We start from the raw sequence: 19,087 nt of genomic DNA, 5'->3' as shown, positions 1-19,087 counted from the left end.
CATCTCAAAGATGATCAAGAGAAATGGGAGGCACCTGAGCCAAATTTTAAGTGTCATAGCAAAGGGTATGAATACTTATGTCAATGTGATATTTCAGTTTTTAATTTTTAATAAATTTGCAAAACTTTCTAAAATCCTGTTTTCTCTTTGTCATTATGGGGTATTGAGTGTAGATTGATGAGGGAAAAAATGAATTTAAACGATTTCAGCATAAGGCTGCAACATAACAAAATGTGAAAAAAGTGAAGGGGTCTGAATACTTTCTGAATGCACTGTATATCTACTATATAAGAGAGCCGTTGGTCTGTCGGCATTTTTCTCAGAGATGGCTAAATAGATCTTCGTCAAACTTTCAGAGGTTCAGCAGTGTGTCTGGTAGTGTTTTAAGCAAAAAAAAAAAAGAAGAAAAAAATTTGAATTAAAAAAAATTTGCTCTATAGTGCCTAAGCCTTTTTGATTAATGACAGTTATAATTATATACAAGTACACATTCACATAAATAAATACAAAACAATTCGCAAACATTTGAACACAAATAAATCAAACATTCCAGAAGTGTACGAAGTTGGTAGTAAGGCTGCTTCTTCTTCTTCTTCGTGGAAGTCATCATATTGAACTCACAAACATGATGAACGGCACATTCACCAGCAGATATTCAACAATAAGGTGAAATGATGATTTGACATTTGTGATGGATTCCGATTTGGATGTAATTGCTTTTCCATTATATTTTCTCTCATTTCAAATATGTTAATGTTTATTTTTCGCTTGAGCAACACCGGGTACTCTAGCTATAAACGCTTGTATACTATACTCGGGTACAAATACAAATACAACTTTGGCTGGGGGGTAACATAGGCAATGTGGCCGCAACCTCATGCGGGGGTGTGGGGGAGCGGGAGAGGGGCGTAAATTCTCTATGTAAATGTTTACCGTGTAGCGCCACCTGGTGTTGGTGGCAGAGGGTATTACAATTTTCTTTTTTTACCTGGGCAACACTGAGGTTAGAGGGTATTACAATTTTCTTTTTTTACCTGGACAACACTGAGGAATTTTTTTCTCCTTCTCATCCCCCCTCCCCCAAAATGGAGAGGCCTGTCAAATCCACCCTCCGCCCCCCCCCCCCCCAAAAGACGTATATGTAGTATATCTTTCCCCTCCCTCTCCCCTCACCTCTTGCACCCCTCCCCCTTCCACTCCCTTCCTCACCCCTGCCTCCCCCTTCCACCCCCCACCCCATACACATATGTATATATAGAGGTGTGATTGGCCTTCGCCCAATTGTGTCGTCGCAGGCCCGTCCCCACCAGGCTGATTGACAGACATTGTCCCACCCACCCTCTTGACCTTTCATTGCCCCAAGTGTAGATATGCAGATTTGCCTACTTTGTGGAATCCCATCAAGCTATGAAAATTTTGAATAGTTCTGGACCCTCCCAGTATAAAATTCAATATATTTGTGTTTAATTCAAGTACTGAGTTTAAACCAATTTTGAGTTCAGCTGTCTCAACAGAAGAAGAAGAAGAAGAAGAAAAGGAGAATTACAAACAGGAGGTTTTGGTCTGTCGTTTTTGTAGCTCAGCTATGCGCTGTTCATAAGCTTCACGAGTGCTGTTGGATGTGAAATCTTCCGCAGACGACTGGTAGCTACTTTATAGGTTTACTAGTAAAAAGCCCATCAATTATGACGGGCTGGAACAGTGTCTTCTACGGTGCAGCCTCGTGAGCGTGCCAAAGTCTGAAGCCTCGGCCTTGTGCCAGGTGTGCTTAGATCTTCTTTATTTATTAGACATCATATGGATGTAAATGAACACTCATTTTACTCTGCATGCATTGCACATCACATTCAGCGAATTTCACCTCATTGTGTCTTCTATTTATTGTTATTTTAAAAAACGCTTCTGTACACCGCCCGTGTGGCTCGGTTTGCAAGTCACCGTCTACAATTCCAATAGAAAAGACATAATTACTCTTTTATGGAAAATGTTTTTCGAGTTTGTTTTATCCTAAAATATAGACCATAGTGAACAAACATTCATATTAAAAGATTGGCCTTTAAAACCTACCCTTATGAAGGGCGACAGACATCTGTACAAACACACAAACTGACTACGTTTAATATGGTGGATAAATTTGCATCTTGGTAGTTTTTTTTGAGGATTTGTGTGGTATTAAACACATGGAGTGTCCGTGCGATCCCTACATCGGAAGTCCCCTCAAATTCCTGATAATTATTCCGCTCTTCAGTGTAATGTTGGAAATACTACAACAAATGACACAACAGGTGCTATTAATTTGTAAATTTTCATCACAATGTCTGACTACCAGTCGGAGTAGCATTTTCTCTTGATGTGTGCGTGAATGCATCACCGTCAAAAATTCATTTTTCATCAAAGTGCTGTATTAACATTGTGAAATCTTACATTTGTGGGAGAGAAGCTTGTCCAATGATTCTGCCCATTTCATTGCCTCCTCCTGGCCCGGCCTGCCAACAACACATGCCTGCACTTAATTAACACGAGGTCTTCCTTCTTGTTGTGGTTTTTCAACTGTAACAAGCGATTTTCCTTTAAAGTACAGTACTTACTGGAAAAATGTCCAATTGCACACAAACTCTAAATGCAGCTTCCACACAATGCCTCACACCCCTCGCCTCCAACCACTTGCACTTATCCACGCAAACCGTTTACACAAACATTGTTCAAGTAACATTCTTCGAGTCTGCAAATTATTTTATTCCCTTTTCAAAGCTGGTCTAAAATCCCCAACAACTGTTTCACACAAAAGAGCTTACCGCAAGGATTTCCCTCCTTTTTCACTTTTGTCTGCAGGGCTGGTGGGCCGAGATCGCTGACAATCACCTTTCTTCTTCAAGAAGCCAAGCCTGTGTTTCAGTTCTTTTGTTCTGCAAGACAGGGCAATACCTCCCTTCAGATTTGTGAATGCAACCATCAGCACATATCGCACTTACAATTCCGCTTGGTGCGAATAATAGGATGAGGGTGGTTCGAGTGAAAGTTACACTTTTGCAAATCACTGAAGGTATAAATATTATATCCTCGCCAAGTCAAACTCATAGTCAAAACTACTTATCTGCTGAATATCTGTCCAGCACAAATGCTTGAATTGCTTTCGGTGATGTCACCTGGAGCCATGATAGCAACAAAAGACCGACAGTATATGGCCGAAAAGGTACACATGTCTTCAGTTGCTATCAAACCTTTAAAGCTGGTGACGATTGAAGAAATTATCTATATATATATATATCGGTGCAGCGTCTGACCTGTCCTGTGTTGTCCTGTGTTGTGTTGTCTTGTGTTGTCTTGTCACTGAACTACTTTCTCAAACTTTTGCGAAATCGTACCAAACTTCTGGTATGCACATATCTCTCCTATCGGTATGTCCTAAGGGTATTTTTTTTGAAAAATTTCCAATTTTTTTATTTTCATTTTTTGGATTTTTTTGGGGAAATTTTTTTTTTCAACTTAAGTTTTCAACTTCAATTGTTTATAAAATGTGATATCACGTATATTACAAATACATTTGTGCAAAATAATTGTTTGAATTATGATTGGTTTAAACCATGACAAAACGGCAACTCGGATACAGTCATTTATCTATACTAGGGCATGCCCGTACTATATATATATCTAAAATTATATCCCCCCCCCTCTATTTACATGAAATGGTTTGGTCCATTCGCAAAGCCAAAGCGAACGGCTTGCGAGTACGGTGACAATCCCCCCCCCCCCCCCCTCTATTTACATGAAATGGTTTGGTCCAAAGCGAACGGCTTGCGAGTACGGTGACAATCCCCCCCCTCTATTTACATGAAATGGTTTGGTCCAAAGCGAACGGCTTGCGAGTGCGGTGACAATCCCCCCCCTCTATTTACATGAAATGGTTTGGTCCAAAGCGAACGGCTTGCGGAGTTTGGTAAAGAAATCGCCATAGCTCGGTAACTACTTCTCCGATTAATATGAAACCTTGAAAAGGCACATCCTCGGGTCCCCAGCAATATACCTGGCAAGTTTCAAGTATATCGGACCCGTGGTTGTCGAGAAACAGCGGTCACAGACAAACACACAGACATACACACAGACAAACACACAGAGATTACTGGAATTATAGATAGATATCTACACTTCTGGGCGGTGTCTGTGTTCTCACTTAACGACTCCCTCAAACTTTTGTTTCCGTGGTTGTGAAGTGTTTTTAATAACGTTGTGGTGGTTTTGAATCACGTGGTGGTGAGGTATTTTGAATTATGTGGTGGTGAGGTGTTTTTAAATCACATGGTGGTGAGGTGTTTTTAAATCACATGGTGGTGAGGTGTTTTTAAATCACATGGTGGTGAGGTGTTTTTAAATCACATGGTGGTGAGGTGTTTTAAATTACGTGGTGGTGAGGTATTTATAATTACGTGGTGGTGAAGTGTTTTTAAATCACATGGTGGTGAGGTGTTTTTAAATCACATGGTGGTGAGGTGTTTTGAATTACGTGGTGGTGAGGTGTTTTGAATTACGTGGTGGTGAGGTATTTATAATTATGTGGTGGTGAGGAGTTTTTAATTATGTGGTGGTGAGGTGTTTTGAATTAGTTGGTGATTAGGTGTTTTGAATTACGTGGTGGTGAGGTGTTTTGAATTACTTGGTGGTGAGGTGTTTTTAAATGACGTGGTGGTGAGGTGTTTTGAATTACGTGGTGGTGAGGTGTTTTGAATTACGTGGTGGTGAGGTGTTTTGAATTACGTGGTGGTGAGGTGTTTTGAATTACGTGGTGGTGAGGTGTTTTGAATTACGTGGTGGTGAGGTGTTTTGAATTACTTGGTGGTGAGGTGTTTTTAAATGACGTGGTGGTGAGGTGTTTTGAATTACGTGGTGGTGAGGTGTTTTGAATTACGTGGTGGTGAGGTGTTTTGAATTACGTGGTGGTGAGGTGTTTTGAATTACGTGGTGGTGAGGTGTTTTGAATTACGTGGTGGTGAGGTGTTTTGAATTACGTGGTGGTGAGGTGTTTTGAATTACTTGGTGGTGAGGTGTTTTGAATTACGTGATGGTGAGGTGTTTTAAATTACTTGGCGGTGAGGTGTTTTGAATTACTTGGTGGTGAGGTGTTTTGAATTACTTGGTGGTGAGGTGTTTTGAATTACTTGGTGGTGAGGTGTTTTGAATTACTTGGTGGTGGGGTGTTTTGAATTACGTGGTGGTGAGGTATTTATAATTATGTGGTGGTGAGGAGTTTTTAATTATGTGGTGGTGAGGTGTTTTGAATTAGTTGGTGATTAGGTGTTTTGAATTACGTGGTGGTGAGGTGTTTTGAATTACTTGGTGGTGAGGTGTTTTTAAATGACGTGGTGGTGAGGTGTTTTTAAATGACGTGGTGGTGAGGTGTTTTTAAATGACGTGGTGGTGAGGTGTTTTTAAATCACATGGTGGTGAGGTGTTTTGAATTACGTGGTGGTGAGGTGTTTTGAATTACGTGGTGGTGAGGTATTTATAATTATGTGGTGGTGAGGTGTTTTTAATTATGTGGTGGTGATGTGTTTTGAATTAGTTGGTGATGAGGTGTTTTGAATTACGTTTTATGGCTGTCGTGGTGAGGTGTTTTTAAATGACGTGGTGGTGAGGTGTTTTTATTACGTGTTTTATGGCTGTGAGGTGTTTTCAATTTCGTGGTGGTGAGGTGTTTTAATTTCGTGGTCAGGTGTTTTTATTACGTGTTTTATGGCTGTGAGGTGTTTTAAATTACTTGGTCGTGAGGTGTTTTGAATTACTTGGTGGTGAGGTGTTTTAAATTACGTTTTATGGCTGTGGTGGTGAGGTGTTTTTAATTATGTGGTGGTGATGTGTTTTGAATTAGTTGGTGATGAGGTGTTTTTAATTACGTGGTGGTGAGATGTTTTTATTACGTGTTTTATGGCTGTGAGGTGTTTTCAATTTCGTGGTGGTGAAGTGTTTTAAATTTCGTGGTGGTGAGGTGTTTTTATTACGTGTTTTATGGCTGTGAGGTGTTTTAAATTACTTGGTGGTGAGGTGTTTTCAATTACATGGTGGTGAGGTGTTTTGAATTACTTGGTGGTGAGGTGTTTTGAATTACTTGGTGGTGAGGTGTTTTGAATTACTTGGTGCTGAGGTGTTTTTAAATGACGTGGTGGTGAGGTGTTTTTATTACGTGTTTTATGGCTGTGAGGTGTTTTTAATTTCGTGGTGGTGAGGTGTTTTTATTACGTGTTTTATGGCTGTGAGGTGTTTTCAATTTCGTGGTGGTAAGGTGTTTTAATTTCGTGGTGAGGTGATTTTATTACGTGTTTTATGGCTGTGAGGTGTTTTAAATTACTTGGTCGTGAGGTGTTTTGAATTACTTGGTGGTGAGGTGTTTTAAATTACGTTTTATGGCTGTGGTGGTGAGGTGTTTTTAATTATGTGGTGGTGATGTGTTTTGAATTAGTTGGTGATGAGGTGTTTTTAATTATGTGGTGGTGAGATGTTTTTATTACGTGTTTTATGGCTGTGAGGTGTTTTCAATTTCGTGGTGGTGAAGTGTTTTAAATTTCGTGGTGGTGAGGTGTTTTTATTACGTGTTTTATGGCTGTGAGGTGTTTTAAATTACTTGGTGGTGAGGTGTTTTCAATTACATGGGGTTGAGGTGTTTTGAATTACTTGGTGGTGAGGTGTTTTGAATTACTTGGTGGTGAGGTGTTTTGAATTATGTGGTGGTGAGGTGTTTTGAATTACTTGGTGGTGAGGTGTTTTGAATTACGTGGTGGACTGGTGGTGAGGTGTTTTGAATTACGTGGTGGTGAGGTGTTTTGAATTACTTGGTGGTGAGGTGTTTTGAATTACGTGGTGGTGAGGTGTTTTGAATTACTTGGTGGTGAGGTGTTTTGAATTACGTGGTGGTGAGGTGTTTTGAATTACGTGGTGGTGAGGTGTTTTGAATTACGTGGTGGTGAGGTGTTTTGAATTACGTGGTGGTGAGGTGTTTTGAATTACGTGGTGGTGAGGTGTTTTGAATTACGTGGTGGTGAGGTGTTTTGAATTACGTGGTGGTGAGGTGTTTTGAATTACGTGGTGGTGAGGTGTTTTGAATTACTTGGTGGTGAGGTGTTTTGAATTACGTGATGGTGAGGTGTTTTAAATTACTTGGCGGTGAGGTGTTTTGAATTACTTGGTGGTGAGGTGTTTTGAATTACTTGGTGGTGAGGTGTTTTGAATTACTTGGTGGTGAGGTGTTTTGAATTACTTGGTGGTGGGGTGTTTTGAATTACGTGGTGGTGAGGTATTTATAATTATGTGGTGGTGAGGAGTTTTTAATTATGTGGTGGTGAGGTGTTTTGAATTAGTTGGTGATTAGGTGTTTTGAATTACGTGGTGGTGAGGTGTTTTGAATTACTTGGTGGTGAGGTGTTTTTAAATGACGTGGTGGTGAGGTGTTTTTAAATGACGTGGTGGTGAGGTGTTTTTAAATGACGTGGTGGTGAGGTGTTTTTAAATCACATGGTGGTGAGGTGTTTTGAATTACGTGGTGGTGAGGTGTTTTGAATTACGTGGTGGTGAGGTATTTATAATTATGTGGTGGTGAGGTGTTTTTAATTATGTGGTGGTGATGTGTTTTGAATTAGTTGGTGATGAGGTGTTTTGAATTACGTTTTATGGCTGTCGTGGTGAGGTGTTTTTAAATGACGTGGTGGTGAGGTGTTTTTATTACGTGTTTTATGGCTGTGAGGTGTTTTTAATTTCGTGGTGGTGAGGTGTTTTTATTACGTGTTTTATGGCTGTGAGGTGTTTTCAATTTCGTGGTGGTGAGGTGTTTTAATTTCGTGGTCAGGTGTTTTTATTACGTGTTTTATGGCTGTGAGGTGTTTTAAATTACTTGGTCGTGAGGTGTTTTGAATTACTTGGTGGTGAGGTGTTTTAAATTACGTTTTATGGCTGTGGTGGTGAGGTGTTTTTAATTATGTGGTGGTGATGTGTTTTGAATTAGTTGGTGATGAGGTGTTTTTAATTACGTGGTGGTGAAATGTTTTTATTACGTGTTTTATGGCTGTGAGGTGTTTTCAATTTCGTGGTGGTGAAGTGTTTTAAATTTCGTGGTGGTGAGATGTTTTGAATTACGTGGTGGTGAGGTGTTTTGAATTACTTGGTGGTGAGGTGTTTTGATTTACGTGGTGGTGAGGTGTTTTTAATTACTTGGTGGTGAGATGTTTTGAATTACTTGGTGGTGAGGTGTTTTGAATTAATTGGTGGTGAGGTGTTTTGAATTACTTGGTGGTGAGGTGTTTTGAATTACTTGGTGGTGAGGTGTTTTGAATTACTTGGTGGTGAGGTGTTTTGAATTACTTGGTGGTGAGGTGTTTTGAATTACGTGGTGGTGAGGTGTTTTGAATTATGTGGTGGTGAGGTGTTTTGAATTACTTCGTGGTGAGGTGTTTTGAATTACATGGTGGTGAGGTGTTTTGAATTACGTGGTGATGAGGTGTTTTGAATTACTTGGTGGTGAGGTGTTTTGAATTACTTGGTGGTGAGGTGTTTTGAATTACTTGGTGGTGAGGTGTTTTGAATTACTTGGTGGTGAGGTGTTTTGAATTACGTGGTGGTGAGGTGTTTTGAATTACTTGGTGGTGAGATGTTTTGAATTACTTGGTGGTGAGGTGTTTTGAATTACTTGGTGGTGAGGTGTTTTGAATTACGTGGTGGTGAGGTGTTTTGAATTACTTGGTGGTGAGGTGTTTTTAATTACTTGGTGGTGAGGTGTTTTGAATTACTTGGTGGTGAGGTGTTTTAAATTACTTGGTGGTGAGGTGTTTTGAATTACTTGGTGGTGAGGTGTTTTGAATTACGTGGTGGTGAGGTGTTTTGAATTACTTGGTGGTGAGGTGTTTTGAATTACGTGGTGGTGAGGTGTTTTGAATTACGTGGTGGTGAGGTCTTTTGAATTACGTGGTGGTGAGGTGTTTTGAATTACGTGGTGGTGAGGTGTTTTGAATTACGTGGCGGTGAGGTGTTTTGAATTACTTGGCGGTGAGGTGTTTTGAATTATGTGGCGGTGAGGTGTTTTGAATTACGTGGTGGTGAGGTGTTTTGAATTACGTGGTGGTGAGGTGTTTTGAATTACGTGGTGGTGAGGTGTTTTGAATTACGTGGTGGTGAGGTGTTTTGAATTACGTGGTGGTGAGGTGTTTTGAATTACGTGGTGGTGAGGTGTTTTGAATTACGTGGTGGTGAGGTGTTTTGAATTACGTGGTGGTGAGGTGTTTTGAATTACGTGGTGGTGAGGTGTTTTGAATTACTTGGTGGTGAGGTGTTTTGAATTACGTGGTGGTGAGGTATTTTGAAGTACGTGGTGGTGAGGTGTTTTGAATTACGTGGTGGTGAGGTGTTTTGAATTACATGGCAGTGGGGTGTTTTGAATTACTTGGTGGTGAGGTGTTTTGAATTACATGGCAGTGGGGTGTTTTGAATTACTTGGCGGTGAGGTGTTTTGAATTACTTGGTGGTGAGGTGTTTTGAATTACTTGGTGGTGAGGTGTTTTGAATTACTTGGTGGTGAGGTGTTTTGAATTACTTGGTGGTGGGGTGTTTTGAATTACGTGGTAGTGAGGTGTTTTGAATTACTTGGTGGTGAGATGTTTTGAATTACTTGGTGGTGAGGTGTTTTGAATTACGTGGTGGTGTGTTTTGAATTACTTGGTGGTGAGGTGTTTTGAATTACTTGGTGGTGAGGTGTTTTGAATTACTTGGTGGTGAGATGTTTTGAATTACGTGGTGGTGAGGTGTTTTGAATTACATGGTGGTGAGGTGTTTTGAATTACTTGGTGGTGAGGTGTTTTGAATTACTTGGTGGTGAGGTGTTTTGAATTACTTGGTGGTGAGGTGTTTTAAATTACTTGGTGGTGAGGTGTTTTGAATTACTTGGTGGTGAGGTGTTTTGAATTACGTGGTGGTGAGGTGTTTTGAATTACTTGGTGGTGAGGTGTTTTGAATTACGTGGTGGTGAGGTGTTTTGAATTACGTGGTGGTGAGGTCTTTTGAAATACGTGGTGGTGAGGTGTTTTGAATTACGTGGTGGTGAGGTGTTTTGAATTACGTGGCGGTGAGGTGTTTTGAATTACTTGGCGGTGAGGTGTTTTGAATTATGTGGCGGTGAGGTGTTTTGAATTATGTGGCGGTGAGGTGTTTTGAATTACGTGGTGGTGAGGTGTTTTGAATTACGTGGTGGTGAGGTGTTTTGAATTACGTGGTGGTGAGGTGTTTTGAATTACGTGGTGGTGAGGTGTTTTGAATTACGTGGTGGTGAGGTGTTTTGAACTACGTGGTGGTGAGGTGTTTTGAATTACGTGGTGGTGAGGTGTTTTGAATTACGTGGTGGTGAGGTATTTTGAATTACGTGGTGGTGAGGTATTTTGAATTACGTGGTGGTGAGGTATTTTGAATTACGTGGTGGTGAGGTGTTTTGAATTACGTGGTGGTGAGGTGTTTTGAATTACGTGGTGGTGAGGTGTTTTGAATTACGTGGTGGTGAGGTGTTTTGAATTACGTGGTGGTGAGGTGTTTTGAATTACGTGGTGGTGAGGTGTTTTGAACTACGTGGTGGTGAGGTGTTTTGAATTACGTGGTGGTGAGGTGTTTTGAATTACGTGGTGGTGAGGTATTTTGAATTACGTGGTGGTGAGGTATTTTGAATTACGTGGTGGTGAGGTATTTTGAATTACGTGGTGGTGAGGTGTTTTGAATTACGTGGTGGTGAGGTGTTTTGAATTACGTGGTGGTGAGGTGTTTTGAATTACGCGGTGGTGAGGTGTAATCATCCCAAACTTCCAGCACCTACCCCTCCCCCCTCCCCTATGTATGTGCTGAGGGGTTCTTTATTGAAAAAAAAATCTTCAACCTAAATCGCTTATAAAAATGTAATATCACAAACACAACAAATACATTTGTGCAAAGTAATTGTTTGTATTATGATTGGTGTAAATCATGACAAGACAGCAACTTGGGTGCAGTCTTTATCCTCAGTTAAAATAAGCCCGTTCCTCAGTAACGACGCTTGTTGAGGCGAGCGCAGCGAGCGCATCAGATATAATTTCGGTGAATTAGCGCCACCTTTCTATCGGCCATATTTAATTTGTTGGACGTTTGATAATGCAACAGCATACAGTCCCCTCTGGGCTGGTGCTCCTGCCTCACACCTAGCTCGACTTACCGCTGTTGAAACCAAAGCTTTCAGAATCATTGGAATCTCCCGCGATGAAGCGGATTGTGAAGGACTTTCACTCTCTCACCGCAGGCAGGTTGGTGGTCTTTGTCTTCTACCGACTCCTCTCCGGCCTTGCTCCCCCAGCTCTCTCTGGGCTCTGTCCCCCAAATATTCATACAGGTCGCACAAGTCGCCAGCAACCCACTTATGGTTAAACTGCCAAAATCAAGACTCTCTGCTCACCTTCACTCCTCTTTTTCCCCACTCCTGGAACAAACTCCCTCACTCTCTTCAATCCCTCTCCTCCCTCCAGGTCTTTATAACAGCTGTTCACCACCATTTCTTATCCAAAACCTTGACCTTTTCTACCCCCGTTAAAACACCGCAATCCACCTTTTTCAATCCTCAACTTCTTTCCTGAAATTCCGAGTAGTGAAATTCCTAGTCGAGTTCATTTGCTTTATACCGTGTACTCCTCCCTCCTCCCCAGCCCTCCCCCTTCCACAGATCTACCGACGTCCCTATTCTCTGCTGTTGTTGTGCTTGTGTGCTTCCCTCTCCATCCCCCTCTTGTCTCCCGCTCCCTTCATTGCATGTTTTATGTGTCTATACATGTTTTCATATTCAATGTATGCTCTTATGCTCTTATTCTTATGCTCATTCTGCATGGACTTACACGAGCCTAGATTCTGTATGCAAAAAAACAACAACACCTTTTAACCCAAATATGTCATCATTTCATATGTAGCCGATGTCTGCTGGTTGCCTCATTGCTGGGAGTGCCGCTGATGCATTTCCCACATTCACAGTAAGCTGGTACTCATTTTGCCGACCTCGGAAGGATGACAGACTGAGACAACTCACCTGGTGTTACTTAAAGGTCTGACAGGGGCTCAAACTCAAGACTGTACAAGTCTAAGATCTTAAGCCAGCCACCTTAACTGTCAAGCCAACACCAGGCTTACATCTATGTAAGTAATCATGATTGACTAATCACAATTCCACTTGCGACATTCAGGAGGTGGTATAAATTTAAGTTGCATATTTGTCAATGAAAATTTTTTTTTCTTTATTTGTCAATGAAAATGTCACAGAATGAAAATGAGTTAATAAACACACTTGACTTTTTCAGTAATGTTGAGATCTTGATTTACATAATTTCTCACTTTCCCTTGATGAAAATGTGTTTGCAGGATGCATGAAAGTGAACCATTGTGCAACATTTGAGATATTTATTAATAACAGACGTGTCAGCAAGAATTGAGGAACAAAAAAATAATCATAAATAGATAACTCATTCACAACAAAAAGTTGATTATATTTTCTTTAATTCCCATAAATCGAGAATTCGCATGAACTCCTCCTTGAACAACCCATATTGTCCGTATAGCATCGGAAATTGAATGAAATAAAGAGGAATGAATAAGTAGTCTTGCTTGTGAATGTTGGTGTCAATCTAAGTCAGTGGAAATGCAGAATAAACTAGAAAGCATCTGAAAATGCAAAAGCCGTCCGCACCCGTTTGTATTCAGACATCTTCTTCTTCTTCCAAATGCTAAAAAGAACTAAAACAGTTTTAAAAAATTAAAATTAAAATTGATGATTTTATGCAGCCTTGACCATTGAGCTTTAGATCTAAAAATAATCAGCTTCTAGCTTTTGATTGGTGAACCAATTCAGTGACCCAATATGCAAGTTATTAAAATTTTATGTTAATCAGATGAAAATTGATGATTTTATGTGACGCTTGACCTTTGACCTTTTGACAAAATTATTAATTTGCCTTCTCTGTATTATCATAATAACGCTTTGATAAAATTTTTATGAAAATAGCTCAAATAGTAAAAATGTTATGGCCCGGACACACACGCACACGCACACACACAGCCATATACGCACAAACACAGCCATATACACACAAATACACACACACACATCTCGTTTTTTCATTTCTGTTCCTTACAATTCTATCCCTCTCTCTCTCTCTCTCTCTCACACACACACACACACACACACACACACACACACACACACACACACACACACACACACACACACACACACACACACACACACACACACACACACACACACACACACACACACACACACACACACACACACACACACACACACACACACACTTAATTGTACAGTATCGGTTGTTCCTAAACTTAAATAATTTAAAGGATTGTTGTAAATGATGTTAATTTCACAACATCCCATATTCAACTTTATTTAAATTGTAAACCTCAAACATAGTTTCTCCACCTAAAGCAAGAACCTTAACCCGTAAGCAACTGACTAGTTTCCCGACTGCATGGATCATCAGCTGGGCACCGTTCTTCCTCGAGGTTTCAATCCTTTCAGCCCAGGACCTCTCCAAACGGCGGATCCACAACCTCGATCATGGATCCACATCAATTGATGGTAAATCAGTGGATCCACAACCTCAGTTGCGTCCAGGCAGTCAGTCAACCCATCGATGCAACATCACTTATCCCAACTTTACTTGCAATAGGATTTAATGTGTTATCATATATTTACAACTTTCCTTACACACTCTATAATATGATAATATCATTAAATCATTCACATCTTACCCTTAAACACATCAATCGACCAAACAGCATGACCACACCACCTACCTCTCGATCAAGCTCTATTTCGAATGTTCAAACTGTCATTTATAACGGTTTTTGGCATGCTGCCGTATCCTAACAACCACTGATTCTTAGCAACATTGATTTGTAGAATATTTAATTATTATATTGTACTGTATTTACATAAAGATCTCATGAATAATATTTTTACTATTCGTATTGTATTTCAATAATTCGATTTGGTGTCGTTTTGTGATTTTAAAGAAAACTTGTTTTAATCGAAAGACTGTAGCTCCCTGCGCTAACATACGTCTGACTAGTTGTTGTAATTTATTGACCAGTTCAGAGCTGTGTGTGGTTGCTCTCACAGTCCTAATTATTTCACCCGCAACCGTACCATAAAATAGCTTTTTGGGAATGTTGCTGTCTAAGAAAGGCATTCGGACAATGTGGCATGGAAATGCATCTCGTTTATCAAATAATTTGGTGTGAAATTTATTATTATGGATGTCAATTTGTAATTCTAAAAAGGAAACAAGTGGAAGTTTGGCTTTCCTTTTTTAATTCAAGTTCTTTTAGATATACAATATATCATCATGAAGCTGCTCAAATATAAATCCATCATTAATTGCCAACAAATCATCAATGAATCTGAAGATGTTTCCGCATCTTCGTGTAGTTGTTAATTTATTCCTGCACATGTTCTGGACCCAATCAAACTCGTACATGTGCACAAACAAATTTGCAAATAAAGGGGCCGGATCTGAACCCATGGGTATGCCCACTGTTCTGCTGGAGTATCTTGTTGCCAAATGTAAAGAAACTGTTGTTTAGCAGAAATCGAATACTTTCTTTGAGTTTACTTTTTGAAAAACTACATGAATATTGATTATCCTTTACAGACCAGTGTGCTCTGTTTTGATATACATTAATGTATACTCTATTACCTCCTGCAAATGCTTTATCTATTGCTCTGTCCAATGCGGTTACCAGCTTGTCATGTGGAATGTTTGTGTACAATGTGGAAAAATCAAAGGTTGAAAGACATTTTGCTTTACCCTTGTTATTAATGTTGTGGACACTGTCGATTACCGGTTTGGAATTGTCAATGATCCAGAATTTCTTAATACCAGAATAAAACTTCACTTTTTCATGGTAGTTTTTTAAGCATTTATAGATTAGTTTCATTGCCGCTGTAATACTGCCCGACAAAGGTTTCAAACTACATTCTCTACTTGCGATGATGAACCTCATCTTACAAGGGTGTTTGTGCATTTTTGGGATCCAGTAAATGAACGGTAATTTATGGTGTTTATCCTTCTCACCGTTGAGTGATTTGTATGGTGTTGTATCAAGTCTGTTTTGTTATCGTTACTTATTTTGTAGGTCTTTGAAATTCCCGTGTCTAAGCCCAATTCTTCCAAAAGTGTTTGAATGTAGAATGTTTTACATACAAATGCAATATTATTATTTGCTTTGTCAATTGGAACAATAACATATTGTGTTTGAAGCTGCCTTAAGCAATCACGTGTCTCTGGATTGTTTAAAATTGCCTTCGGATTATTGATTCGAACTTTTCTTTTCAAATCAACAACTCTCCTTTTCACATGTTTCTCTACCCCCTCCAACCATAAAGCCATTTGTGTGTTTGGTACTTTATGTTTATCAATTTGTTCTTTCATCCATTCGCCCAGTCCCATCATTGTAAGTTCCATTGCTTTATTCCAGTTTATTCTTTTATTTTCTCTATAATTTGGTCCCTTTGTAAGTAATGCACGTAATCTTTTATCTTTCACTATTCTGAGATCACCTGTGATGACGTGTTTATGATGTGGATCTTTGAATGCGGAATGTTCACAATTACAATGATGTGTGTTATTTAACCATTCCTCCACATCTATATATACAGACTATATATACAGATATATATTATATACAGATTATATACAGATATATTCCACACACATATATACAGACTTGGCATTTAATATGGAATATATATTTTTTTCTTGACTTGGGTTTACTTTCTGCACTCAGTATATCAATCTGGTGAGTTTCTTTTACCCTTCGGTGATGTCTTTGTTGAAAGAATCATGTCACTGATTGTCTTTCGCAGCAAGAAGTCAATAACAGGATTATATCACAGGTGGCGTGACAAAATGTAAGGACAGGTACATTTGACGATTGGCTTCACAATCGGGTATATAAGGGTTGTTGCGTTCTGTATTAGTGGAAAACAACTGCTGCACGTCTACAAAAGTTATTGCGGCTTCCTCTGGAGATGGTCCGTCAACTTGACGATGCTGTTTGTCATGGAGTGGTAGCTTTACGAAATTCTGGCATGAAACAGCGTGCTATTGCTCGGCAGTATGGCATCATTCAAGGTCAGGTGTCAAAGATCCTGAAACGAAATGCTCAGAGGGGTGTCACTACTCCAATACCGAGGCCAGGACGTCCACGTAGAACCACAAGGAGAGATGATCGCCAGCTGCACCGGTTAGTCTGCAATGGCCGTACCAAGTCAGCTAATCGGCTTAGGGCTGAGTGGCAGCAACTGACAAATGTGCCTGTATCCAGAAGCCTCGTCAACCAACGACTGGTTCAAGCAGGCTATCGTGCCAGGCGTCCCCTGAGAAAGCCACGCCTGACCAGACAACACAGCCAGCGCCGATTGCAGTGGGCCAGAGAGCACCGTCAATGGCAGCCAGGACACTGGAATCACGTGACCTTCAGTGACGAGTCTAGATTTCTGGTCTATCATCAAGATGGCCGCGTCCGAGTGTGCAGACAAGTGCATGAAGCCAACAACGAAGATTGTACAGTGCCAAGAGTCCAAGCTGGAGGTAGTGGGGTGACCGTTTGGGCTGTTTTTCATGCAGGGGGCAAAACTGACATGGTTGTTCTGAATGGAAACCTGAACCAGTTCAAGTACAGGGTCATTCTGGAAGAAACATTGCTTCCATTTTCTCGTGCAGCCTTTCGAGGAAACTTTGTCTTTCAAGATGACAATGCATGGCCTCATAGTGCTCGCATGATCCATCACTTTCTTGCTGACCGTGGTGTAGAGCATATGGAGTGGCCTGCCAAGTCCCCGGATATGAATCCGATGGAGAACTTGTGGGCAGAATCAACGCGTCAAATCGACAACTTGGACCAGCAGCCCACCTCTGTGCCTGAATTGCAGCAGACTATTGTCACTGCATGGCAAGCGATTCCTGTCCAAACCTTGGCAAATCTTGTGAACAGCATGCCTCGACGTGTACGTGCTCTCCTGAATGCTCGTGGGGGTTACACGAAGTACTGAACTGTAATTTTACTGTCCGTAATCCCAGTCATAATTTAGCTTTTGTTTTTGTTGAAATTTTTTTTGGCTAATGTGCAAAATAAAGAGATACTTCTGGAAAACGTACAGAAGTTTAACACAGTACTGTCCGTGAATTGAGTTCGATATCAGTTTACATCACTTTCAAGGATGAATTTATTTGCTTCGAAATGTCAAATGTGGTTTTTGTTTCTTTTAAAGGTCACATTAACAAAATCTAGAATAATTTCAACATAATTCCAATGAACATTTGGTTCTAAGTCATCTTGAAAAGTAAGTTCACCCCCGCAAAAAAAATATTCCATATTAAATGCCAAGTCTGTATATATATATATATATATATATATATATATATATATATAATATATATATACACACAAACACACACAAACAAATATATACACAAACACATACCCATATACACACAAATATATATATATATATATATATATATATATATATATATATATATATATATATATATATATATATATATATATATATATATATATATGTATATATATATATATATATATATATATATATATATATATATATATATATATATATATATATATATATATATATATATATATATATATATATACATACATATATATACATATATATATATATATATACATATACACAAACACATACACACACACACACACACACACACACACACACACACACACACACACACACACACACACACACACACACACACACACACACACACACACACACACACACACACACACACACACATATATATTGTTGCAGTTTTTAGAATAAAGGCAAGCCCCCCCTCTTAGTTAGTTGCACCACAACATGTAGCCTCGCTTAGTTCACTTATTTCTTATTAAATGTAAGCATAGTCTCCTTTCCTGTGTTAGTATGCGTTGAAGCAGGCAAGTAAGTGTAGGCTTCATTGTTCATTGGGCTGGAATGCCATGTGCTATGCCCAGAACAAGTCTGGGTGGCCCGAGGGAGGAGCTGAAGGGGAGTGGCCGGTAAGCGGCAAGCAGCCAATGGGAGCTCAAGGGGAGTGGCTAACAACGGCAGCCAGGGGAGGAGCTTCGAACATTCGGGTGGGACTCTGGGAGGGGCTATAAAACCCGGTCCGGATCCCCGAACTCGCTCTCTGCCCCCGAACTCTCCCTCCGTGGCCAAGCTCCCAGCGCGCTGTCTGTCTCTGAGCTCTCTGTCCCGGGATTCTGAAGCGACTGTGCGTGTGATCGAGGGTCTCTGTGATCAGCTCTCTCTGCGCTCTGTGATCGAAAGCACGAACTCTCCCTGTAGTCTGCGTTCTGCCCCTGTTATAAGCACTTTCGAGGACGATCTCTCCCGGGGCCACAGACGCCAACGATCTCCCTGCCCGGGGCTCCCTGCACGTGCCACAAACATCTCGAGGGACATGCCCAACGAGCTGACCGGGGCGAACGGCACCAACGGCCGTGCTTTGAGCACGTCCTTCTTCATCCTTTTCCCCGCGTGAGTGAGTGGGCCCTTGTCCGGGGATTAAGTTAAGGACGTTAAGTTTCTCCTCTGTCTCTCTTTGCCCTGATCATTGTACATTGTAATAATAAACCTGTGTTCTTTCCTTCCATATGGTCGTATGTCTTTTCCACCATTGGCCTCGCGTTGTCCGAAGTAAAACCGCTCAATCGGGATCAATAATAATTAACGGCACGAGTCACGTGACACGCAAACCGCTCGGGCGTATCAGACCAGTGTGACTCATGCGAGGTCCAGTCCCCGTTCTCGTGGCGGTGTGTGTATAGAATGTACTTGGGGATTCGACCAGATACCCTTCCACACACTCGCTACGGGGGGTGGCGGCTGGAATTGCTCCGCAATCCACCCCACGAGTGTAAAGTGGGTAGCGGCCTCGTGGACTCGAGGGGGAAAAGGGTTTAACCCCCCTCTGTACGTCGGCTCAAGATCCGCATCAATACACAC

The 19,087-nt window shown here is 40.5% G+C and overlaps 1 protein-coding gene across 3 annotated transcripts in view; it reads right to left on the bottom strand.

Annotated features, from left to right (window-relative positions):
• Nucleotides 1–2,273: 2,273 nt before the first annotated feature.
• LOC137438829 (regulator of G-protein signaling 3) overlaps nucleotides 2,274–19,087 on the bottom strand; it is a 305,803-nt gene continuing 288,989 nt past the window's right edge. The window contains exons 21-22 of one of the 3 annotated variants that reach the window (XM_078767307.1): nucleotides 2,796–2,906; nucleotides 2,274–2,486 (exon numbers count right to left, since the gene is read on the bottom strand). In XM_078767307.1, the coding sequence (XP_078623433.1) occupies nucleotides 2,405–2,486; nucleotides 2,796–2,906 (193 nt within the window). In that variant the 3' untranslated portion in view covers nucleotides 2,274–2,404. Of the gene's footprint in view, nucleotides 2,504–2,795; nucleotides 2,907–19,087 lie in introns of all 3 variants that reach the window. The other 2 variants (XM_078767304.1, XM_078767306.1) reach the window with 2 other exon arrangements.

The sequence above is a fragment of the Myxine glutinosa genome, chromosome 13 (genome assembly GCF_964187855.1).
Source record: "Myxine glutinosa chromosome 13, kmMyxGlut1.1, whole genome shotgun sequence".
Classification (NCBI taxonomy): Eukaryota; Metazoa; Chordata; class Myxini; order Myxiniformes; family Myxinidae; genus Myxine; species Myxine glutinosa.
Note: the sequence above shows the minus strand (reverse complement) of the source record. Positions and strands in the feature narration are given on the sequence as shown.